This window comes from Mastigoproctus giganteus, chromosome 10 (genome assembly GCF_048544385.1).
Source record: "Mastigoproctus giganteus isolate SK-2022 chromosome 10, ASM4854438v1, whole genome shotgun sequence".
Classification (NCBI taxonomy): Eukaryota; Metazoa; Arthropoda; class Arachnida; order Uropygi; family Thelyphonidae; genus Mastigoproctus; species Mastigoproctus giganteus.
In genome coordinates, this window is record NC_143584.1 from 55,662,507 (window position 1) to 55,689,202 (window position 26,696).

General features: G+C 37.8%; 1 protein-coding gene across 2 annotated transcripts in view; it reads right to left on the reverse strand.

Moving 5' to 3' along the window:
• Positions 1-1,020: 1,020 nt before the first annotated feature.
• Spt5 (Transcription elongation factor subunit Spt5) overlaps positions 1,021-26,696 on the reverse strand; it is a 457,857-nt gene continuing 432,181 nt past the window's right edge. For both annotated transcript variants that reach the window (XM_090382503.1, XM_090382504.1), the window contains exons 26-27: positions 21,908-22,003; positions 1,021-1,181 (exon numbers count right to left, since the gene is read on the reverse strand). In XM_090382503.1, the coding sequence (XP_090238629.1) occupies positions 1,044-1,181; positions 21,908-22,003 (234 nt within the window). In that variant the 3' untranslated portion in view covers positions 1,021-1,043. The remainder of the gene's footprint in view (positions 1,182-21,907; positions 22,004-26,696) is intronic.

Below are 26,696 nucleotides of genomic sequence, written 5' to 3' on the forward strand. Positions count from 1 at the left end.
TTCCTTGTCCGTTGTACTACAGCCCTGACCTTGCACCCTGCAATTCTTTTTTTAATTTGCAGAGTTAAAGAAGAATCTGTCAGGAAAACATTACCAGTCATTAGAAGTTGTAGATATTGGAGACAATTCTCAAATGCATGTCAAAAAATGGCTTCCACCATGTTTTTGAAAAATTGCAGAAACATTGGAGTGCATTTCATTAAAAATGGGGGCTACTTTGAAAAGGACCATCGAAAAAGATATGTTTTAAAAAAAAAACCACGATCACTCTTTATCGAACAGGCCTTGTACCAGTAATCAAAACTACACTGTATCTATAGTTTAAAACAACTTATTATAACTGCACAAATATTTAAGATACTAGCATCAATTATTTAATATTTTAGCAATTATGCTATGAAAAGTTTTCTTTGTTTATCATACTCGATAATAACAAACTCTAAGAGAAATCACAATGTTTTCCAAAGTTGCATAAGATTTTGAGTTATTTGGATGTCCTTGTTCTATAACAGTACGGCAATTGGCAGAGATGTTGAGAATATCAATAGGAAGTGCACATGACATCTCAATGTACATTTGCGCATGATGTGTTTGTGCATGTTGGGTTCGAAGACTCTTCACACCTCAGCATGGAGGTTTTTCGGGAGTTGCAACAGATGGTGAGGTTCTACACAAGGTGTTAACGGCGTATAAGACATAGCTTCATTTCGACCAAAGGAGTAAGCAGCAAAGCCTGTCATCACCAAAACCAGAAAAAAGCAAAAGTTGCAGCTTCTGCAGGAAAAGTTATGGCCTTCTCTTTGACATTCAAGGAATGGTTTACCAGCATGTTTATGTCATGTCATACGACTGTTACGGCACCCTTGATTCAGTAGATATAAACTAATATTTATTTATATTTACACCCAAATAATTCACATGGAATGAAATGCTTGGTTATAGTTTTTTAGTTTATCTAATTTTTAAAAAAAGTAAAGTTTCATTTTTTAATGAGTCAGGCAAAGTTGAGAGGAGACAAAGTTTTCAAAAATTCTCTTTATTATTTACGATTTCATTTTGCAGAGGAAACGAAGTTGAAGCATTTTGATATCACCCTGATCCAGTTTAACTACTCCTTCACTTCCATCGAGACTTATTAAAGTTCCTGTAGATTCTCTGTCTTCACCCAATATTACTTTTACCTAGGGGGGGAGAGAAAATTTAATATAATTTCAAATTAGAGAAAAGGAAAAGGCTGAGGGCCTTTTCCATGGTGAGAGTAGGCCTTTGTTGGCTTATAAGATACACCTTTTTTCCTTATAAATACCTTAAAAAATCACCATGCGTCTTAGTGGCAATACAGCACACGCACAAAACCGAGAGTTAACGTATAGGCAACTACTATACGTTATTACTCTTTTCAGTAATTACCAGATATAAGGAATGGATGGCACTGAAGATCATTTATTGTATGAGAGCAACAGTGATACTAGTGAAGAGGATGATGATGATCAAGTCAGTAATGAATCTGAAGTTGAATAATACTAAAATAATAAGAGTAATAATCCTATATCTTTCTTTATTGGCTCGTATTTTTATTGAATTTTAAATTTTCATTGTATTAACAAAATTTTTTTTCTCTTACATTTACTGTTCCAAAATTAGAGTGCATCTTCCATGCCACAGCAACTTATAAGCCGACAAATACAATATTTAATTAATTTTGGTTATTTTTTAAATTAGCCTCCTCCCTATACGGTAACAGTAGCAGTTACCTAAATACATAGAATGTGCTGTAATTTGAGCATCATGGTTCAAGAATGGATTTCTCATGGTTCAAGAATGGATTTAACTGATTTGTTTATTTATTGGTTAATAAAGTTTCTGTTAAATTACTATTTATTTACTGATCACCTAAAGACAAAAATAGTTGTTGCAATGCTTTCTTGCAATCACTAATTTGTATTGAAATCAGCCAAAGTGAAGACTTACTGTTGAGGATGAACAGATAATGTTGTAGTATTCTTCAAAATCATAAATATAACAAGGAAATGAATGTATAGTTCATATTTTCTTTATGAATAAAGAAATTGCACAGCAAAATAATATTAAAATAAGTTTCAGCAGCAGTTGATTTTATTATTTATTGGTATTAACTACTGTAAAGTAGTTAATACCAATACCAAGTAAATACCAAGGAGAAAAAGGCCAATATGCAAGTTTTGTGGGATGAAAATTCTAAAAACAACTCTTGGGGATAATCTTTTCCATCTCCTAAGCTTCCCCCCACTAGTCTCAAATGAAGAATAAAAATTCCTCTGGTCATCAAAGGGAAATGAACCTAAGCCTTCCAAACGACAGGAAAGTGGCAAATGTATCGTGCCAGCTAAATTGTCATGGAAGGCATCAGTTTGAAATACAGAAAGAAGAATAGTTTTGAAGGATCACCAAGTTGTGATCTGAAGTGCCAAAAGGACCTCTCACTTCGACCGTGTACTTAGAAGGGTTGTTTGTGAGAAAAAGATCAAGCGTATTGGCTGTATTATTAGGATTGGCCGGTATTCTTGCAGGTAAATGAACAATCTGTGTTAGGTCATTAGTAATTGTGAAAGCTTCAGCATCTCGACCTGCTGGGTCGGTGTGACTAGAAAACGGAAGCCAGCTGGAGTTGTGAACATTAAAATCACCAAGGAAAATTACTTCACTGTTAGGAAAGTAGGACTGGAGAAAGTCAAGTTGTAAAGAGAAGAAGTGATTAGTGGAGTTGGGAGAACGGTAGAGAGAACAGATGAATTTGATTCAATGAGGTGGAGAGATTTTAAGCCAGAGAAGATCAAAGAGAGGAGATTCCAAATTGCCAAGTCTCTGACAGGGAATATCAGAACGGACATATGCACAAGTACCACCTTTGAGGCGAAAGGAATCATACAGCGAATAATTTGGGCATCTGAGATGACCAGTAGTTGAATCAACTAATAACTGAGATTCTGTCAGAAAAAGTACATGGGGTTTGGCAGACTGCAAGTGGAAATGGACATTGTTGAGATTAGATATGACCACGTATATTTGTGAAATGGATTAGGAAGTGCTTGGGAGGTTTAGATCTTTTCGCAGATAAGCTTGCTCTATTAGTTTGACAATTCACGGTGTATTCAACAGTAAGAAAAAGTGGGTGGGACATGCTGTATGAAGTAATGAAATTTTTGGATAAGGCGTACACGTGTGAAGAATATACCCAATCCTTGACACAACGTGGCCTCGACAATGCTCCCCGCATACACACTACTCGGACTCCCTCCAGTCACTATCTGGCAGAGTAGAGGTAGCAAGATTATACACTAGCCGATCCGGAAGCCTCCTAGAGCGTTACCAATAGGTTCGGTCCGGTGTACTAACTAATGGCCGGCCTGCGAACACCGTTTTAGAGCTGTACCCTCGAAATGTAAGGAATATTGGATCTCACCACGACGTTCATCATAACCTCAAAAGTCATCAATCATACTGCATGATGGAAGAGATAGGGAATGGTTAACCGGAACTTATCTCTAGAGACTAAACATGGGTTCCACCACTTCAAGCCTCCAATAAGCAAAGTGGTGGTATTTCACCGGTTGATGAGTCATCTAACAGTTAAACTAACAGGTCTCTACTTGTGTCACCCTTTGATCCCACTTTGTGAATTGGGAATAAATTTGCACATCTGTAGTCTGCAGGGACCTTTTCTGAATCCATGGATTCTTTCAATAAAGGTTAAGGTCTTGGTTATTTCCTTTGCTGCCTTGCTTAATATAATTGGATAGATGACTTCCAGCACAAATGCCTTTTTCATGTTTAACTTCAACAATTTCTCTTCCACTTTCCTCTGTTATTACAAAATAATTTTGCTGTCTGATAGAGTTTGATAAACTTCTGGCAGCCACTTCCGTAAAGAATTTCTTGTGTGAATGTAAATGCAAAATACTCATTCAGTTTGTCAGCAACCTTAGCAGGTTTATCAATAGTTGAGCCATCAATATCAAGTGGACCAATTTAATTAATTCCCCCTTACTTTTAGTATTTTCATAAACAAAGAAGTCTTTGGTCTTTTTCTTTGCATCCTTTGCTAAAGATTTCTTGTAATCTGCCCATGCTTTCCTGAACTCTGTTGTGACATGATTGCAGGCTAGTTTATATTGACTATAGGCTTTTGTGCTGCCCAATAATTTATGCCATCAGAAAAGTGCATGGTAATCCATGAGCTTTTCTTCTCTGCCTCATCTTCTTTTCCCTACTAGCAGTGCTGTCTGCATTGCTCACAACATTGGGCCCAACTCCAAACCCTGGGGAACTCCAGTAATAGCATTAGTCCACGAAGAGCAGCATCCATTGAGTACCACTCTATCTTTTCCTAATCAATCACCATTTTATCAACTTACCCTTAATGCCATACTGCTCCAATTTGTACAGTAGTCTTCCATGGCAACAGTGTCAAAAGCTTTCCTGAAATTCAAGTATACGGTATCTCCAGGGGCTCACATCTGGCTTGGCACACCCAGGGTCCTGAGCTGGATATCATCCTTCTTTTTCTCGGTGATTTCCTTCTACTTTTGTCTCTCTCTCTCAGGGTAACTCGGGAATTTTTTTTTTTTTTTTTTTTTGGCTTGTGCAACATAAGCCTCAGGCTTCCTTGCACCATATAGCTAATTATAATAATAATAATATCAAAATTATTTTTTGCATCCAGTTCCTCTGTAACCACACCATAATATCAAATTTGTCAAACAAGACTTTCCCTTAGCAAACCCGTGCTGTGTCTGAATTATTACCACAGTCTTGTCTAGATGATCCTGCAATGTATCTTTAACCAGTGACTCGATTATTTTTCCCAGAACAAAAGTCTCTAATTACTTGTGTCACCCTTATATCACCCCCCCCCCCTTGTAAATTGGTGATACATTTGCACATCTCCAGTGTTTGGAGACTTCCCCTGAGTCCAAGAATGCTTTCATAATTATGCTTAAGGGTTTGCTTACTTCCTTTGCCACCTCCTTTAATATAACTGGATAGGTCTAATCCACCTGAGGTACCTTTCTTATGTTTAACTTCAAGAATTTCTGCCCCACTTTGCGCACAGTTATTACAAAATCATTAAGCATCCTGTTACAGTTTGATAAACTTCTGCCATTTCCTCCCTTAATAACTCTTCATGTGTGAAGAACTGCTTAAATACTGGAACGTTTCCCAAACCGTGGAAACACGCCATTCTTAAGATTTTACATAAACCTGGTAAGCCACTAGATAATGCGAGATCCTACCGCCCCATAGCCTTGCTCTCTCACCTGGGAAAAGTGTTAGAGAGATTAATTGCCAATAAAATAACCACACTGCAGGGAGCCACAAGCTTCACATCCTCTCTTCAATACGGATTTAGGCAAGGGCTTGGATGCGAAGACGCCTTATTAGAACTCCACCACCTCATTGACTGCTCCACTTCCAAGTACGTTATGGCAATCTTTATCGATTTTGAGGGCGCTTTTGATAATTTATGGTGGGAAAGTGCCCTCAGCAGACTCCGTTCCAATCACTGCTCTCTTCAGCTTTATAAACTTGTTAGAAACTATTTTGTTTATCGCACCGTAACCGTCATCACTAAAAGCACGAAGATTAACAGATCTGTCTCCCGTGGTTGCCCCCAAGGATCAATTTTAGGTCCCTTGATTTGGAACCTAGTTCTCTATGATTGGCTGCTTAGGACGACTGAATTTCAAAATGTGCAACAACTTGCGTATGCAGATGACATTATTTTAGTGAATGGAAACTCAAGATCTGAATTAGAACTCTATGCCAATAAAGTACTCTTTGAACTATCATCCTGGTCCTCTAAGAACAAATTAAAATTATCCCCAACAAAATCGAAGATCATGATTTTTAAACACAAATTAGACTATCGCAGACCACCAGTTGTAAAACTTGACAAGAAATCACTTCCACTTGTCCGAAGCACCAAATTTTTAGGAGTCATCATCGACGACCGCTTTTCCTTTACTGAGCATATTCAACATCTGTCCGTCAAAGTTAAGAGTTTTACCGCAATGCTGCTCCAAATTACCAGACAAGACTGGGGACTGAACACTAAAACCCTACATCTATTTTATAATGCTGCCATAATCCCAATTACAACCTACGCTGCCAGCCTTTGGTTTAGACGTACTGCACTCAAAACAGTACAAACCAAGTTATCCACTATTCAACGTTGCTTTCTCCTCAGCCTACTTCACGTTTGCCGAACAGTATCAACTCCAGCTTTACAGACTCTTGCAGGCACCATACCACTTGACTTGCATGTTGTGTTTAGAGGGCTTTGCTTTTACATCCGCAAAGGCATTTCTGTGGAATTTCAGGGAATCATTGTTAACCCTCAGACTGATCCCAAAACTGAGCGAACCAGATGCTGGAATTTGTTAGTGAATACCTGGCAGAATAGATGGAATTCTACCGAAAAAGGAGCTATCACCAAAAACTTCGTTCCCGACGTAACTGCACTACTCTCATCATCCACCAGAAAATGGTTTTCACCCTCACTGTTTACCTCCTACATACTAACTGGGCATGGTTCGCTTAACGCAAAACTCTACCAATTCAGACTTTCCAATACAGTCTCCTGTCGATGTGGGCTACCGGAAGACTCTCCTCACGTACTTTTTGAATGCTCCATTTACGAGGATCTAAGATCGGCTCTTAAGGCAACAGTACCAAACTTGTGTCCCGGAGGTGAGAAGATACTCATTTCTGTCAACAATTTCCAGGCCCTTCAAACCTTCTGCAATGCTGCTTTTAATCGCAGGAAGGCTCTCAACCTCAATGTTAATTCAAGAAATGAAACTGAAAATGCATCATAAATCATAATACAACTGTGCGCTGCCTCGTCGTCCTGATGACGTCATATACAAAATTGTTGTGGCTTTCAAGACCACGCAAAGATTTTAACAGATGCTGCACTTCTCTGACTCATCCTTTATCAAGACTCTCTTCAACTAAACCTCTGCTCAGTGATACCATCATCTACCAGAGACTTCTGACACCACTCCAGTTTAACAGAATTCAGAATTATATCTAGAACTTGTTCCTGCCGATCATGATTGAATGACATTACTACTTCTGTTTGACAATACACCTTTTCTCCTTGTGGACCACTTTGGGCAGCACTGCATACAGATGTGGGCAAGAAATGGATAAAGATTTTATTTTTTTTATTTTTATTATTTATTTTTATTTTATTTTATTTATTTATTTATTTTTTTTACTTTATGCTATTCACATCCTTATTTCTTCGTCTTCTGCTGTCCTGTCTCCTGGGTGTGTGTGTGTGTGTGCGCGTGCGTGCGCGCTGTTGCCGGCGCGGGATTCTTTTGAATGGCTCCAAACCCTCTTTGGACATTCAGTACGTGACTGTTGAGGTTGGCCATGGTTCTTGCGCAGTTGTGGCCTACCTCCCCATGGTGTAGATGGACACTGGGCAGGCTTTCCAGGTGATCGCCTGCCTGGTGACAAAACGGCCAGAAACAACTAAACAACACACACACTGCACGAACATAACGTTACACACATTTCTGGCCTGTTACAGTGCTCTGTAACCATCACAGTGTACAAAGACGGAGTTGAACTTTCATTCAGGTGCCGTCCTATATAAGATACTATACATGTCTACATGTCTTCATGTGTGAATGTAGATGCAAAATACTCATTCAAATTGTCAGCTATCCGAAAAGGATCATCAACAGTCAGACCATCGATATCAAGTGGACCAATCTGGTTCATCCCTTTCCTTCTAGAGTTTATATAAGAAGTCGAACTAAAGAAGTCCTTGCTGTTTTCCTTAGCATACTTTGCCAAAGATTTCTCATAATTTTCCTTCGCTTGCCCAACTTCCTTTGTGAATTGATTATAGACTAGCTTATATCTATCATAGGCTTCTGTGTCACCTGATAATTTATATGCACCTCATGGATTTTTTTTCTCTATCACGAGTCTCATTATTTCATCTGACATCCATTTTGGCCTACCCCTTGAACAGTATTTCTTAATCAGTATGAAATGCCTAGTAGCTTCCATGATTACTTCCTCGAATGCTTCCCATTTAGAATTTGCTGCAGGTAACATCATCATTTGGTCCCATTGTAGTCATCTTTACGGAAGCAAAAACCCTTCCCTATACCCCTGATGGTAGTAATATTTTTAAATAAATTTCATATCAGTACACTGTTTATCTGTAAATTCTTAATGCACGAACAATCACTGCTGATAACCAGATCAAGAGTATTACTCTCTTTGGCTACCTCTCTAAAGTGTTGCTGTAGAAAACAATCATTCACAAAATTCACAAAAAAGTCTTGCTAGTGTGTGAGTGACCAACCCACAAGTTGCAGTCAATATCTGGGAAGTTAAAACCCCCCATTATTAGACAGTCTGATTTACTGGCCCACTCTATTTCTCTGTACAGTTGTTCGTTGTACTCATTAGGCTTATAACACACTGCTACTCTCATTTTTGCTTTCCCAGTGGATGTGAGAAACATTGCACTGATCACTATGTCAACTAGATGCATTGCCTTAGATTTTTTGTGCTTGTCACTGCCTTATATTTCTTGTGCTTGTTAACTAAGAGCATAACCCCCACCTCCTATACATGTTGTACAAGGAATAGAAGCAGTGCAAGAATCACTTGCACCTCTGCCTGCAGCTCCTGTTAATCCTTTATTCTGTGAATGCCCCCAATCTAGCACCTCGCTAGCATCAGCAAATATTCTTCCATCCTTTCTATCCCATTCCTGTAGACAGAAAAGATGTTAACAAACTACATCCCTGTAGTTTGTTAACATCTTTTCTGTTAATAAACACAAACCATGCTGTGAATAAATTTTTACCCCACAAGCTTTGCTTGCACATTCTATCCAGGGCCAAATTGATTGTCAAGGCTTCATTATGCACTCCCTCCTATCGTGTCTGGGCACAATTGCAGACACTTTCAAATTTAACTCTAACCCTATTTAATTTAAACCCCCTAGTATAAGACATTCTGATTTACTGGCAACCTGTATTTCTCTGTACAGTTGTTCATTGTACTCGTCATAGTCATTAGGCTTACAACATTCTCCTACTCTCATTTTTGCTTTCCCAGTGCTTATGTCACACCCGACGCAACATCACACTGACCATCATGTCAACTGGATGCACTGCCTTAGATTTTTTGTTCTTGCTACTAACCACCCCTACCTCTTGTATCCTGTCTATCTTTTCTGTACACATTTTATACTGCCCATATTCAAATTTTGTATGCCTTATATTTGAGTGACACCATGTCTCTGCTGTCCCAACAGTGTAAGCATTTGATGTGTTGACAAGCGCTTGAAATTCATCAAATTTATTTACTATTCTACTAGCCTTGTAGCACGTTGATGATTAATTATTATATTTAATAACCACTCTGATATAACCTGAAATTAATAATGTAGTTTTTTAAGCTTATAGCCCAAACCATACATTTAATGTGTTATTTCAGGCATGTTACCGATACCCACCATTAGGTAAGATACCTGAAACGTCACCTTAAATGTATAGTGGTTTGGGCTATAAGTTTAATAACCTACATTATTAATCTCACGTGGTATAAGAGTGGTTATTAAATATAGTAATTGATCTTCATGGAAAAGAACCACATAACGTCCTTCCCTACCGATTGTAGTACCTGTTCTTACTCTTAGTTATCTTAATACAGCCAATGTTTTTACTTGTTCCATCATGATTCCCAGCAGTTTTTGAACTCCAGAACACCTTATCTTTGAGGCTGTTGCTCGTTCCAATAGAAGCAGTGCAAGAATCACTTTGAGTTCTGCCTATGGCTATTGTTACTCTATTAGTCTGTGTATTCTCCCCAAGCTAGCAGTTTTCCGATCCACCTAATGATGCCATTAGGAAATATTGTTCACCCTTTCTATTTAAGTGTATCCAATCCCTGTAGAAGCAGTCTCGTGTTAATAAGCACATACTAAGCTGCAAAAAATTCTATCCCATGAGCTCTGCACAATCTGTTCAGGACTGAAATGAGTGACAAAGCCCTCACCACGTAGTCCCTCCTGTCGTGACTGGGCACAATTGCAGACACTTTCAAATTTAACCCTAGTTTGCAAGATTTTTTCTGCATTGTCCTGTACTTGTTAAGTAAGTCTGCAGATCTGCTCTTAATGTCATTAGTGCCAAAATGCACAACAGTATCACTTTTTGTGCCCTTAAAAGATGATATTCACTTTACATCACCAACTATTGCCACTGTTAGATATACTTTGGTCCTATTCCACCTAACCTTTTTGCACAATATATTTCCTGTTTCCATGACAGTAAAATCAATGACAATAACTAGCTACTGTGGAACCAGTACATTTTGCCTTGGAGGGGGAGGGGTTGCTGTTGTGTTGCCTGATGATTAAGTGCAAGCTCTGGTGTTGGTGTCGGAAGCTGAAAGCTTGATGCCCTTTAAATCATTAGAGGACATCCACCCTGTTTTTGAAGCTCTCCCAATAAAGGCCCTTAACTCTGAGCATCTAATATCCCCACACTCCTTACATTAAACACACACACAAAGACAATACCACAAAGGGAATATAATGTCCTGTTCCAGAGATAGATCCACAAACATTACACAAACAGTACATTTCATAAAGCTGTGATTTGGAGGATAACTACTCCACAGTTTTTCAAGAGCCCCGGCACTCTGACTACCTGGAGCCCTCTGCTTTCTCGCTCTGGTCTTAGGCATTAGTTTCTTTTAAACTCCATACAATTAAAAATACTATACTAACTAACATACCTAATGCAATAATGACACTATGCACCAGTTACGAAGTGTACGCTATGAATCATATATATATATAGGAATATCAAGCTCATAGTATTTCGCATCTCCTGTCAAGTGTAAGTTTTATGCATTACTACACCGTTTGTAAATTCTACGTAATTATAATAGATAATGAATTTATCTAATGCCAACATACGTGATTTGAACTTTCAAGCTACTAATTTGGTTCAATTAAAACACCAGAATTCCCATACAACACTCAAAACTATAACATTCTTATTGATACAAAACAATGGTGGCAGAAGTCGAATGTGGTTCCTTAAGTAATTATAAATGATAAGAAACAAACAAATTAACCAATGCTGTTAGAGAATCAAATAAGAATTGCATTTTTAATTTTCAATCATAAGTTAAATGACATAATAATTCTACTCCATTTCAACATTTACACAGCAATTATACTACCATGCTACAAAGCTTACATTATATATATGGCACCTCCATAGCCAGGTGGGCAGGAGCAGCAGTGCGTAGCACATGCTTCTTGATTAGACTGGGGTTCAAGCCCGTGACCACCAAATACGGAGGATGCGGAAAGGTTAGGGAATGACCACTGCATATCCCCGGAGCAATATGGCCTTAGTTGCTAATGCTCCTAAAAACCAAATAACAACATTATATATATTAGGCTATACCAGTGGTTTTCAATCAGGGTGCCGTGGCACACTAGGGTGACACAACATTCTTGCATGCTGTGTAATTTCAACCGGGGTTTAAGTTATTTAAAGTTATTATTATTATTTTTTAAAATTTGTATATTTATTTCATTATAAAAAGGTGTACGATATCCATTGTACCGTATCTTTTTAATTTTGTGGTGATCTATAATTGATCTTTATTTAGTACTTCTAAATATAAAAAAAAATATATTATATAGGTATATATATTAAAAGGTTAAAAACCACTCTGTTAGGTATTTCTTTTGGCCTAGGTGCCGTGAAAAAATTACTGGGACGCGAAAGGTGCCGTGAACAGAGAAAGTTTGGGAACCTCTGGGCTATACTGTTATGGTTGAAAGTTAAATGTTTTGCCATATAACCAAGTTATATTTCCCCAGGGTCCTGAGCTGGTTATCATCATTCTTCTCTTTCTTGGTGATTCCTTTCTACTATTTCTCCCCCCCCCCCAAGGGTAACCCGGAAATTTATTTTAGCTGGTGCAGCATAAGCTTCAGGCTTCCTTACACTGTATGGTTAGTAATAGTAATATTTATCTCTCTAAAAGATGATTTTTATAATGGAAATTGTACATATTGATTAAAAAGATTTATTAAAACTAATATATTAATTAAAACACAACAAAAAAATCATTCCAATTAAAGGATGCAAAAATAAAACACACGGCCAACGTGTTTACAAATGTTTCTATTGGCTGAGAGGAAGGACCACATGGTCCAGATTTGGCAATCGTAAGCTCATCCCATCATAAAGTGAAATAAGTAGGCACTGGTTAAAATGATTACTAGTTAATTGAATCAGCTGCTTTAATTTCAAAAAACCAATTCAAATCATTACAATGCACTAGACTTTCATCATCATATGTTCGGTTATAAGAATCAATTTTGAATGCCTTTGTGATATTTTTCTAAACCACATTTCTGGAGATCATTATGATAAAACAATAAAAACAATTTGCAGTTTCTGGTTTATTGGGCTTTTCTGTTAGTGCAATCTATTATAAACAGGTAGTAAACCCTGTCTTATTGCATTTGCAACAATACCGATAGAATTAATGTAAAACCCACAGAATTCCAGGTGGAATTCTGTGGAATTTTACATTAATTTTACATTGAAATTGAAATTTGAAACATTATGAAATATGTTTCCCTTTTCTCTTCAATCATATAAAAAACGTAAAGAAAATTTTCAGAATCTTCTCTTCATTCCTACTTTTTAAGATTCGTAAACTTGTTACTCTATCTCACATGCGTGTATCGTGTTAATTGCAATTTGTGTGTGCCGCATTCTTTGTTAATGATTGCTTCTTTATCATCTTTTTTACAGTTTTAAATTTTACAACCCCCCCCCCAAACGTCAGAACAGAAATATCAGTTAGTATGTACATATTACAGTATTAATTAGGCTATGTAAGTAAGCTTAAATTTATTTTTGTTTTGCTACCCTGTGGAAAATATTCTTCTGATTTTCACGTATCATTTAATTTTGTTAATTGCTTAAGGAACCACATTATTACACTTTATTAAGTATAAATTTGTGATCTTTACTTTTATAGCATGTAGATAATATTCCTCCTATTTCTGCTTAAGAATTGCCGCTTAATAGAATGAAAATTCAATTTGGAAATGTGATCACAATGACCGGTGCTTACCACCACATATCGTATAGTGAACTGTATTTTATTATGGAGAGTCCATCGTAAAGTGATTTGATCGTACAGTTAACCAATCGTAAAGCTGGGGTCCCCTGTATATAATAAAGTAATTCTAACTAATGCCAACCTACTGGATTCGAACTTTCGAGCTACCTACTGCCAGAATTAAAACGCTAAAATTTTCTCCGTCACTGACTCTATAATACTATAGCCAAATTTCGTAAGATAAAGGTTCTACGTATATTAATCCTTTCATGGATTATCCCAGGATATCTTGTTTTTAGATTTAAAAGTTATTTGGAACTACCCAAAATATCTCGGGATACAGTAATACCCGAAGGAAACAATACCTCCAAATTTAGGATTTAAACATATTTTCTTGGGTAATGCAAAATTAGTCAGGTAAATCCTGAGATTTCTTGGGATTTTCTTATGTCTGGCAGCACATGACTGGCTTTCATTTTACTTATATTTACTTATTGTACAGCAATGTCAGAACAGTAGCTCGTGTTCCTATGTGTCGCCAGTAAGTAAAATTAAATCTGCTGTCCTAAATGCTGAATACTGATAAGCATTAACCAATTAGAAACCTATATCGAAATTTTTCGATCATCAGCCATTTTCAATCCACTGCAGGATGAAGGCCTCTCCAGCAACTTTCCAGTTCCTTCTGTTTTGAGCACTGGCCATCCATTTACTACCCACAGACTCATGAATTTCATCTATCCATCTCCGCCTTTGTCTTCTAGCTCTTCTTGGATACCATTCTGTTATTTTCTTAGTCCATCTGTCATCATGTCTTCAAGCTATGTGTCCTGCCCAAGACCATTTTAGTTCTTTAGTTTTGATAAGAATGTCCTTTACTTGAGTTTGCTTAGAGGGGGAACAGGTATCCTGTGTGTTATCAGAAACTCAGCCTAAAACACTGATGGATCCAATATCTCTCTATTACAGAAGATTCCAGTTGTCCTGCCTCCCTAAAATCCACTCATGCACACCTTCTCGATGGTAAGCCCTGTTACGTCACTTAGGTGGCAACGAACGTGTAGAGTCGTTCTCTTCAAGACGCCTGGTCAGAGTGAAGAGGAAAAGACCAAACCCTCCAGCATATGACAGCACGACGAAACAAATGGCCCTCAGTCCCCAGCAGCTTTCATTCTACCTCTTACGGCAGCGAGAGGATCAGAGTGGAAGCAGAGGGTGCTAAGAATCTCTGGGTACGACCAGGCTGCCATACATGGAAACTGACCTTGGCCTGTTATAATGTAAGATCACTCATTGGTGAAGACAGGATATTAAAGCTGGAAAAGAAATTAGAAAATGTGAATTGGAATATCATTGGTTTGGCTGAAACAAGAAGAAGAAATGAAACACTTAAGTTTATCAAGTGGAAATCTGCTGTACACCAAGGGAAACAGTGAAAGGAGTGAAGGTGGAGTTGGGTTTCTGTTCCATAAAGATTTTAAAAACATTTTGGAATTCAAAAGTACATCACCAAGGGTGTCAAGACTAATACTCAAGATTTCTAAGAGGTACAAGCTAAAGATTATAATGATTTATGCACCAACATCGAGCCATGATGATGAAGAGGTTGAAGAAATGTACACCGAAATTACAGAAATTGAGTCTTCTAGATGAGCAGAAAACCCACTATACTATTATTATGGGAGACTTCAATGCTAAGGTTGGAAAAAGACAAAACAGTGCAGAAAGGGAAACTATAGGAAATTTTGGAATTGGTGAAAGAAATGAAAGAGGTGAAAGACTTGTGGAATTTGCAGAATCTCAAGGCCTGTCAGTAATGAACACCTTTTTTCAAGAAAAGGATGAACATTTGACTCCATACAGCATAAGGCAATGTTTCAGGCACTGGAAAGACAAGGCATTGATACCCCATATATTATAATTTTGAAGAAAATATATGAGAGTGCTACTTCCTTTATTAGACTAGACAAAGACAGTAGGAAATTTAAAATTGAGAAAGGAGTTCGACAAGGAGACAATATCTCCGAAGCTGTTTGGTGCCCTTGAGGAAGCTTTCAGAAGATTAGACTGGTCGCAGAAAGGAGTCAATGTGAATGGAGAGTACCTACACTATTTACGATTTGCAGATGACATTGTGGTCATAAGCCACGATCCCAAAGAATTAGAGGAAAATCTTAATCAGTTATGCACAGCTAGTAAGGATTTTGGACTAAAGATGAATATGGCTAAAACAAAAGTAATGATGAACAAGTATGCCACAGAAAGGGAAATAATGATTGAAGGAGCAGTAATTGAAAAGGTGGAGTCATATACTTATCTGGGACAAGTTATTAGCTGTAATAATGATAAATGGCTGGAAGTCAAGAGAAGAATAAATTTTGGATGGATAGCATTCAGGAAATATAGTCACATACTGAGAAGCAATATCCCAATTTGGCTGAAACGTAAAATAATGAACCAATGTATACTACCCATGACTTACGGGAGTGAAACCTTGCCACTCACCAAAAGAATGGAAGAGAAGCTGAGAACGACACAGCGAAGAATGGAACAAATTTTATTGGGAATCAGACCGTTAGATAAGAGAAACACATGGATCAGGAGGCAAACTCAAGTAAAGGACATTATTATCAAAACTAAAGAACTAAAATGGTCTTGGGCAGGACACATAGCTCAAAGACATGATGACAGATGGACTAAGAAAATAACAGAATGGTATCCAAGAGGAGCTAGAACAAAACCTGGAAGACAAAGGCAGAGATGGATAGATGAAATTCATGAGTTTGTGGGTAGTAAATGGATGGCCAGTGCTCAAAACAGAAAGAACTGGAAAGTTGCTGGAGAGGCCTTCATCCTGCAGTGGATTGAAAATGGCTGATGATGATCAAAAAATATTTCGGCACCCTTTTGAACTGCCGCCCGCAAGCGACACTTCGCCTACGCACTTGCGGTGGGAGGGTACTGCTTGTTTGTTCCACTTGAATTTTTAAATTTATTTATATATTGAGTAGTGAAGAGTGTTTTTTTCTGTTCCTTTCTTTTAGCTCAAGCACTAATTTATTAAAGAAATCTGTATAATTTGCAAACTTTTTGGCATACACAAGATAACTCGGGATAGCCCAAATGGGTTAATTACTCCCATGTATTTTCTACTAAAAAAATTTATAAAAAACCCAAAAAAACTATATGAGTATTCGTATGATCCATACTTCTGAATGATGACCCAAATCTCTCAAGTCCACGGTCAGATACTTTCAAGACTATATATAGCCACCTCACTCTTTCAAGTGCTAAACCAATCAAATAACCTCCCAACTTTTAGCAGTGCCATGTGGGAGAGTGACATTGATGTTACTCTTGCCACCAATTCATTTTCAAAGGGCCAGAACATCTTGGCCAAAAATGAAGTGAATGCACTGAGAGATTCTTATAGAATTTCTCAGGAATCAGTATACAGCCCTCATATGGGACAAGAAAAAGGAATGCTGGAGGCACTTGGTGGGAACCACTGGAAACAATAACCACTGGGGAGTTGTCTACAGAATAGTGACCAAGAGGAGATGTCTTAAAAACTACTGTCAAACCAGATGGAACCCCAACCCTGTAAATAACATCCTAGATAGTATTATTCAGACCGAAACTGGGGATCATTCCCCCACCCAGCTGGACGAATTCAAAAAGAAAACACTGAATACGATATTGAACCTCTGTTTACTATACAAGACTTAGATTTAGCACTATCTAAAACCAAAAACAATAGATGCCCAGGTTTTGACCTCTTAGAGATTGAGATTATCAAAAAATTAGCGCAAATAGCACCAGACAAATTAATAGCACTGTATAATAAATGTATGACAGAAGGTATAGTCCCAAAAATATGGAAAAAGCTGTATTAAAATTAATTCTAAAATACTCTGAGAAATCCCCTACTGATCCCAAATCATATAGACGAATAGCTCTACTCCCTGTACTAGGGAAAATATACGAAAGACTAATATATGGCAGATTAGCCCAATACTACACAGAAGCAGGTTTACATTCCATCAATCAATATGGTTTTAAGCAGGGCAACTCTATGGAGCAACTCAATGCACCACCTACTGACAACAGTTAAAAACTCAGAAGAGAAATATATGCTGGCTATCTCTATTGACTTTGCTGGGGCATTTGACTCACTCTGGTGGCCTAGTGTCCTTAGGAGACTGCCAGGCAAAATGCCCCACAAAACCTATATAAGGTAATATAGGTTTAATAACTACCTTACATACAAAAGTGTATCAGTGTGCACAAGGTTTCAGGAATTGACACGACCTGTGAATAAAGGCTGCCCACAGGGTTCAATCCTTGGCCCTTTGTTCTGGATGAATTTTTGGTCTTGGATCTGGGCCATGTGGAAAGCCTGGCCTTTGCAGATTATATGATTTTCCTTGTAAAAGGTAACATGCGAGTGATTGTAGAGCAAAGATCAAATGCCGCCCTCTTAGAGCTGCAGGAGTGGGTACAAATGCACATGCTCAAAATATGGCCAAAAAAACTAAACAAATACTGCTAAAAGGCAATTTGGACATAAGAAGACGTCCACAAATTAAAATTAACACAACTACTATAAAAATAGTTACAGAACTAAAATATCTTGGAGTGGCCTTTGATTCTAAATTAACTTTTTATCCCCATTTTACCTATTTGTCAAAGAAATATCCCAAGATATTTTACAGAACTAAAATATCTTGGAGTGGCCTTTGATTCTAAGTTAACTTTTTATCCCCATTTTACCTATTTGTCAAAGAAAGTGAGAAATTATGGAGGTATGATTGCCAGGATCAGTCAATCAGACTGGGGGCTCAAAAGAAAGACCCTGGCAATAAATGTCATATACTGTGCAAAGTTCCTACCTGTTATCACCTATGGAGTCCGTGCGTGGTTTACCTACTCGGCCACAGTAAGAAACAGGAATAAATTAGAATCGATACAAAGAACAATACTTCTCACCATTACCAGAGTATGTTGCACAGTGAGCACACCTGTGTTACAGTTTCTGGCTGGAGCTCTCCCACTTTATCTGGAAGTAGCCAAAAGTGGCTTGTATTATAGACTTAAAAAGGGCATAGCCACAGATTTTCTGGGGATAGCTCTTGACACAGCCAAAACTATCAAGGCTGAAAGAAAAAGAATAGCCACAAAGCTCCATGAGCTTTGTGGTTACAGTAAGTAACTTCATACAGTAAATAGCAAACAAAATGGGAGCAGGAAATCAGAGATCTAGTTACCAAAAAGTTTCTGCCATGGGTGGCAATGGTCAGCCCAAAGCCGCCTAAGCGATATGCCCCTGGACTTTTTACAACATTCATATTGACAGGTCACTGCTTCCTAAAGGCAAAACTAACCTCTTTAGGGCTGAATGATGACCCAAATTGCACCTGTGCAAGAGTGAAGGCTGGGCGCACATTCTATATGAATGTATAATTTATGACATTCCCAGAATACAGTAAATAGCACAGATTGGCCCCCTTCCAAGGGGAAAAGAACATCTATTCATCATAGAAGAGGAAAATTATAAAGCCTTTACAACCTTCTCGCAAAAAGTATTCAAAATGTGCAGAACTATCCAAAGAATGGCAATTCCGCTCCCAGCAATTAAATAATAATCAATAGTTAAAATTGCCCACGTCTCCCACCACGCCCAGATGATAATCTAATAACTATCAGGACAGCAGTATTCTGCATCCTGACACGACAAAACCAGAGTGACCTGGGGACCCCCCAGGTCTACCCTGCCATGAGTAGGAACCTGGGGACCCAAACCAAATAAGTAACCATGTGGGGGAGGCAGCCGGGGGGATGCAATGTAGAATGAAAGACAGGAAGAATAGGCTGGTCACTGAGTGAAAGAGTGAATTAGTAATTATGGTAAAAGGGAATAAATGTCAGTTTTGGTGAAAAAAAGACTGATCTAGTACGAGGAAAAGAGAGTGAATGAGGATGAGTGGAAGAGCAAATGTAATTGGCTGAAAGAATAAAAAGTTAATACCTGTTATATATCACTTTATATATACCAACAAACGTTTACTAACAACACAAACACTATCACTACATTCTCCGCTGGCCTGCAAAAAAACTTGTGGCTAGGCCTGCACCACAACTGAAGATTAACAGTAATTTGAGGTGCCCAGAGAGTGCAGTGCAGAAAGCAAGAGTCAAATAAATGAAATGAAAGCCAGAAGAATGAATGAGAGTGTAAGTATGTGAGAAAAAGAACACAAACCATAAATGTTATAGTCAAGTTCACACTAACGCTAGTTTTAATCTTTTATATTCTTTCTTATTTAGCTTAATTATTAACTGTATTTAAATTACATTATACACCATTGCATCTCCCCTGGTGTGGGAGAAAGATGAATGAGTGAAAAAAAAAAAAAAAAAAAAAAAAAAAAGTATAAAAATAGAATGCAAGTAGAGTGAAAATACAGATAATGAAATAAATGTGTCTCCCCTACCCCCCCCCTCTCCTGGTGGGTTCCCCACTGCCAGCTAACATAGCCCATCCCCAGAGAGGGATGGGCAGTTTGACCTTCCTACCAGATTCGATAATACAGGATTTGACAACAGTCACCGATGAAGAAATACTGCAGCTTTGCTGCCAACACGCCATTTGAATTGGGTATCTGAATTGGGTACTCTAACCTGATTCCCTTTAAAACCCCATCCCCAGGCAGGGGAGGGAGGAGATGGGTCCTTGCCTCCTCCATGGTTCCCCTGGTGAGGGTTTGTTCCCACTGACCTCTTTGGGGATGCCTACTCTATTGTCCCCATTCTTCTACTTGTTTCCCCACTCTAACTCTCCCCTGACTGAGTACACCCTAACAATGGCGCCAAATGAAAATCAGCGTCAAAAAATTCAACTGCTTTCTCGTAAATCTCTTTCGGCCTTTTCAAATTCTAGTCTTCACTCCCCCCCCCCATATATATATATATATAGGTCTACGCCTTGCCACTGAAATCCTTGGAAATTAAGTGGTGGTAGAGCCTGCCAGCATACTTAAATAATCTACTGGGTGCCTGACCCATCTTCTCCTGGCAAAGTATATGCAACAGTGGGTCCCAATAAGAGTCCAACAGCTAGATGGTCAGAGAAACAACAGAACATAATACTACACAACAAGCCACTCCCCACACACTTTTTAAATCTCTGGCCTCCACAGAGTTCTGTGTCACTTACAAAGAATACAACGTGGAGATTGGGGGGAAACCCCCCTGTGCTGTCAGACAACCAAAATGCTTTACACTACACTAATCCTCCTTTGTATTCTCTTTTTGACTTAACAGTTCAGAAAATTGTTGAGTGTAAAAATTTACTCATGCATGTATATGTATGACAAAGCAAGAAAGGAATTCACAGATAAACAATTGAAACAAGAAACCGTTTTATTTATTAGTAATAATAATAAAGACTATTTTTTTCTTTAGAAATATATAACAGGTTCCATTCAGTTATAACTGCTAATAGACTTCTTGTGTAGTTTCTATTAGCAGGAGTTGTTTGACCATTCTGATTGATCTTGTTGAATTTTTGAGACCTCTTTGAATAATGAAAGAAGAGGGTTGGCAGAGAATGCATTATCAAAAATTCTGGGACTCCTTTTATTATCTCTTAGATTAAGAGTAGTCATAGGCTATTCGACACAAGTTAATGCATTAAAATCTTGAGTCACTAATGTTTATTTGTTGCTCTGTTTAGCCCAAAGAAGATAAGAGAAATGCTTCTAGAATGACCAAGAAGCATAAAGTTATGTGGTAGTAAAAAGGGGGAAGGAAGGTGAACAACCAGAGTGCCATTTTCTTGATCCAAATGTTGTTTTGGTTGAGTAAGGAGTATTCAAGCCTGTCTTCTTATAGAGATATGGGGGGGAGGCAACTGAGATGTCAGTTTGTGCTAAGGCAAATGTTTACATTATTTGCAACAGCAGCAACTAATGTAAACACCAAATGCAAAACACGACACAGAAATCAGAGAAGTGGAGTACAAATTGGCATCTCTGATAGAAGACATTCTTTTGCATGAAGGATTATTAACAATGTGCCTTGACACAATGGCTTACAACCTCTTACAAGTAAGACAATGCCTTACTATCTCTTACAGGTCAAAAAGTAAAAAAAATATTTAAAAATGGCATTACCCTAAATGCTAGATTGGGCATGGAGCCAATATCATCAGATCTCATACCATTTTATTTCGATACATGGATTTGGTGTACACCCTAACATAACAGATAATGGAAGAAATTTTTTTAGTTAGGGCTATCCTGTAGTGCTGTGTGTTCTTCAAAAAGTATTCTACTTTTTATTTTTCAACCATCCTGCACAACTGTAAGTGTTAAGTAATTTTTTTTTATCATATTTATCCATAATTTGATCAGCTATAATAACTGCAAAGTTTATAACATTGCCTCTATGAAAAATTAATTTCAACTATTATCATGAGCTGATGCTAAAAAGATAAACTTCTGCCTGTGCCAGGAATTTAAACCAGCAGTATTATATTAATTTTTATGGATATAACAGAATGATTAAGTCTGATTATCTGTCATACCTCTAAAGTATATAATCAAAGATTAATGAAAAAAAAAAAGGGGGGGGGGGGGGTAGAAATAATAAATAAAATATTATGCAAAAATAGAGGATTAAACCTAAAATATGAACAATATCTGTGAACTACAATACATACCCTATCTCCTTGTAAAGGTACCACTGGTTCTAAGTGTTCACTCATAATATTTACCACTCTATCTTCTTTTAAAAGAAATACAGGACACATACCACCCTAAGAATAATACAATATATGAGAGTAATAAAAATTAATGGAATAAATTATTATTACATAATTCATTTTAATTATGTAATAACCACTAGTACTGCAGGTACAATTTTTATTTTTTTATTTTTAAATGCAATTTTGCCAAAAAATAGTTAAGAGATTTTTAAGTAGGAACATACTAAGTGTACTTTGTGCAGGTTTATAAATTTCTGCACAGTGTGTATGTGGAAAATTTTTTTTGCTACACTAAAAAACCTGATTCTAGTGTAACTTTTGTTACACTAGAATTTTGTTAACCTTGCAGAAACTATAATGGATCAGTTGCAGTAATGAAATCTATTTACGATCAACACTTGGTATCAAAGCAAAGGCCAAAAGGCACTAAAGGAAATGTTGTAATGCAAGCGTTAGTGATTCTCAAATTTTAGTTCACTTGGGTACACAATATATTCTGGGAAGGGGAGGTAGGCACAATCATAAAAAGCTAAATAATTTTTAAGAACAGAATTCTGATAAAAGTAACTATAACATTAAAAATGCAAGCAATTTGTATCATTCTTTATAGATAACCATAAGAATGAAACAACTTATTCAAAATTTTGATTGAAGTAACATTAAGGTTTTCATTTTTATTCCAATACTATTTAATTAACAGTGAAGATTATATTAAATAGGAGTTTATAAAGATAAACTGCTTGTGATATAGATCCAGCTTTCCCAAATATTAGAAGTGCATATTCCTCAAACGGCACAGTAGTTCTCAAACAAGATACCTTGCCTTTGGGAGCCAGTTTGAAAATTTCTACTTCAGCTGAATGAAGAAAACTGCACTGTGTTTTAAACAATTTAAGAGCTTATTTATGAATGATAGCAGTGGTATAAATTCTTCCTAGTGCATTTCACAAATATATGTAGTCTCAGTTCTAATCTCAACGATGTCCATTTCCACTTGCAGTCTGTCAAACCCCATCTACTTTTTCTGACAGAATCTCAGTTACTGGTTGATTCAACTACTGTTCATCTCAGTTGCCCAAATTATTCGTTGTATGATTCATTTTGCCTCAAAGGTGGTACTTATACATATGTCCATTCCGATATTCCCTGTCAGAGACTTGGTAATTTGTAATCTTCTCTTTTCGATCTTCTCTGGCTTAAAATCTCTCTATCTCATTGTGTCAAACTGATCTGTTGTCTCTACTGTTCTCCAAACTCCTTGAGATTGTCACAGACATTCTCTCAGATATGCCAGACAAGCTGTACTTACTACCAGGGAGTCTAAAACGCTGATGGAACTGATATTCGGGTGACATTCAAGTCAAGTGGACCCAATTTCAATAAAGTCCAGATGGTCTGTGACAGCCAAATCTTCTGTTTGCACCTTCAACAATGGTGGAACTGTTAGTAATCCTGGGTATAACCTCTGTGCACAAGCACACTGTGGGTGACCACCCAGGTGTGAACCAATGTAAGCAGGGGTCGAGGTGTGGCACCCACATCACATGGAGGAATGCTGCCCCTCTGTGTTACCAGACAATACTAGGTGGCAGATGACTCAGTGCAATACCACCACTTTGCTTATTGGAGGCTTGAAGTGGTGGAAGCCATGTTTAGTCTCCAGAGCTAAGTTCTGGTCAACCCTTCCCCACCTCTTCCATCATGCAGTATGACTAATAACTTTTGAGGTTGATGAACATTATGGCAGGATCCAATCTTCCTTACATTTCGAGGGTACAGCTCTAAACCGGTGTTCGCAGGCCGGTCACTAGTTAGTACACTGGAATGAACCTATTGGTAACTCTTTAGGAGGCTTCCGGATCATCTAGTGTATAATCTTGCTACCTCTACTCTGACAGATAGTGACTGGAGGGAGTTCGAGTAGTGTGTTTGCAGGGGGCATTGTCGAGGATCTGAGTATATTCTTACTATGTGTACGCCATATTCAAAAATTTCATTACTTCATATACCACACAGTTTTTCTTATTATTGAATACACCATGAATTGTCAAACTAATAGAGTAAGCTTATCTGTGAAAAGATCTAAACTGATCTTTAGTTTAGATCAGTTTAGATCTAAACTAATCTAAACCAATAACTGAGATTCTGCCAAACACCATGCACTTTTTCTGACAGAATCTCAGTTATTGGTTAATTCAACTACTGCTCATCTCAATTGCCCAAATTATTTGCTGTATGATTAATTTCGCTTCAAAGGTGGTACTTTCCATATGTTCCAATGTCTTCTCTGGCTTAAAATCTCTCTTCCTCATTCTGTCAAATTCATCTGTTGTGTCTACTGTTCTCCCAACTCCACTAATCACTTGCAGCTCTTCGACTTCCTCTCTTTACAACTTGAGACTTTCTCCAGTCCAACTATCCTAACAGTGAGGTAATTTTTCTTGGGGATTTTAATGTTCACAACTCCAACTGGCTTCCGTTTTCTAGTCACATTGACCCAGCTGGTCGAGATGCTGAGGCTTTTAAAATTATTAAAGACCTTGCACAGACTGTTCATTTACCTACAAGGACAGTGGACAATCCTAACCATACAGCCAACAATCCCCGGGGGCTCACATCTGGTGAGTATGGGCTTGGCAAACCCAGGGTCCTGAGCTGGATATCATCATTCTTCTCTTTCTTGGTGATGCCTTCTCTCTCTCTCTCTCTCTCTCTCTCTCTCTCTCTCTCTCTCTCACACACACACACACACACGGGTAACTCGGGAATTTTTTTCTTTTTTTTGGCTGGTGCAGCATAAGCCTCAGGCTTCCTTGTACCATATGGCTAATAATAATAATAATAATAATAATAATAATAATAACACGCTTGATCTTTTTCTCACAAACAACCCTTCTAAGTACACGGTTGAAGTGAGTGGTCCTTTAGGCACCTCAGATCACAACTTGGTGATTGTCTCTTCTCCAATGGAGCCTTTATCTTATTGCTATTCCCAACCTTGTTTTGTTTGGCATTACAAGAATGCAAAATAGGTTGACTTGTGAGATTTCTTTTTTTCTTATCCTTAGTCTGATTACTGTTTCAAAACTTCTGATGTCAACATTTGCTCTGATCGTGTCAGTGAAATTATTCTTGTAGGAATGGAATCCTTTATTCCACACTCCACTTTAAAATCTGATCCTTTATCTAAACCTTGGTTTTCTAATTAATGTGCTAAGTCTGTTCAAGAGAAGTGGAGTTGCATATCGTAATTGGCCTGTTTCCAATTCTTCAGTTTCATTTTCTGCCTACACAAAAGCTCGCAACAATTGTAAAGTAGTTATTAATCAGTCCAAACTAGATTTTGAACAGACTAAGAGTAGAAAACTTGCTTCTTGCCCTAATGGTAGCTGAGCATTCTGGTCTCTTGCCAAAGCTATTGGCCATAACTTTTGCCCATCTCTGCTTCCACCCCTGTCAAAACCAAATGGTTCTGTTGTTACTTCAGCCAAGTATAAAACTGACGTGCTAGTATCCCATTTTTCTTCCAACTCATGTATTAATGATCTCGGTAAAACACCTCCCACCATTCAATGCCTCCTGTGGTCATCCGTCAATAGGATGTCAGAAGGATTTTGACAAAGAATCTTGATGCAAAGAAAGCTCCAGGCCCTGATGGTATTTCTCCACTTGTTCTCAAAACCTGTGCTCCTGAACTTACTCCTGTTCGTTGCCACCTTTTTTTCACTTTCTTATTCCAGAGGTGTTTTTCCTTCTGTTTGGAAATTTTCTGATATCCAACCAGTTACTGAAAAGGGTGAGAAATTCCTTCCATCCAATTATCGTCCTATTGCAATTACTTCTACTCTTTCTAAAGTAATGGAGAAATCAATTAACCACCAACTCTTAAACTACCTAGAAACCTTCCGTCTGATCAACGATCACTAGTATGGATTCCGTCAGAGTTGATCCACTGGTGATATTCTGGCTTATGTTACCCATTTATGGACTCGTTCAATGGAAAGGTTCGGTGAAACACAAGTAGTTGCTCTTGACATCTCAAAGGCTTTCGATCGTGTTTGGCATAAAGGTCTTCTAAACAAGCTACCATCTTATGGTTTGCCAACTGTTTTTTGTAATCTGTTATCCAGTTTTCTCTCTGATTGCTCACTGAGAGTGATGGTAGGTGGCTCTCTGTCTTCTAACTTCTCCACTAATGCCGGTGTCCCCTAAGGTTCAGTTCTTTCCCCCACTCTTTTCCTCTTGTATATCAATGACCTTCTTCCATTGACTGGAAATCCTATCCACAGTTTTGCCGATGACAGCATATTGCATTCCACTTTCCATTTTGAGAAACCTTGCCCTGCTCAATCAGCTTCAACTTCTCGAATATCCACTTCCAATTCCTCAAATGCCGATCTCCAGGTAATTCTCCAGTGGGGCAAAGACAACTTAGTTGATTTCAATCCTTCTAAAACTCAGTCTTGTGTTATATCTCGCAAAAAGGATTCTTCTGCTCCTATGCTTACCTTTGGTGACACTCTGATTTCTAGGCAAAATGATATATCTCTTTTGGTGATTACCCTGACTTCTAATCTCTCTTGGCACAAGCACATTACAAATATTGCTTCCTCTACGTCTAAAAAACATTATTTTCTCTTTTGTTCTCAGCGTTACTTTTCTTCCAAATAGCTGTTCTCTGTACAAATCGCAAATCCACCCTACCATGGAATATTGTTGCCACATCTGGGGTAGTGCCCCCAAA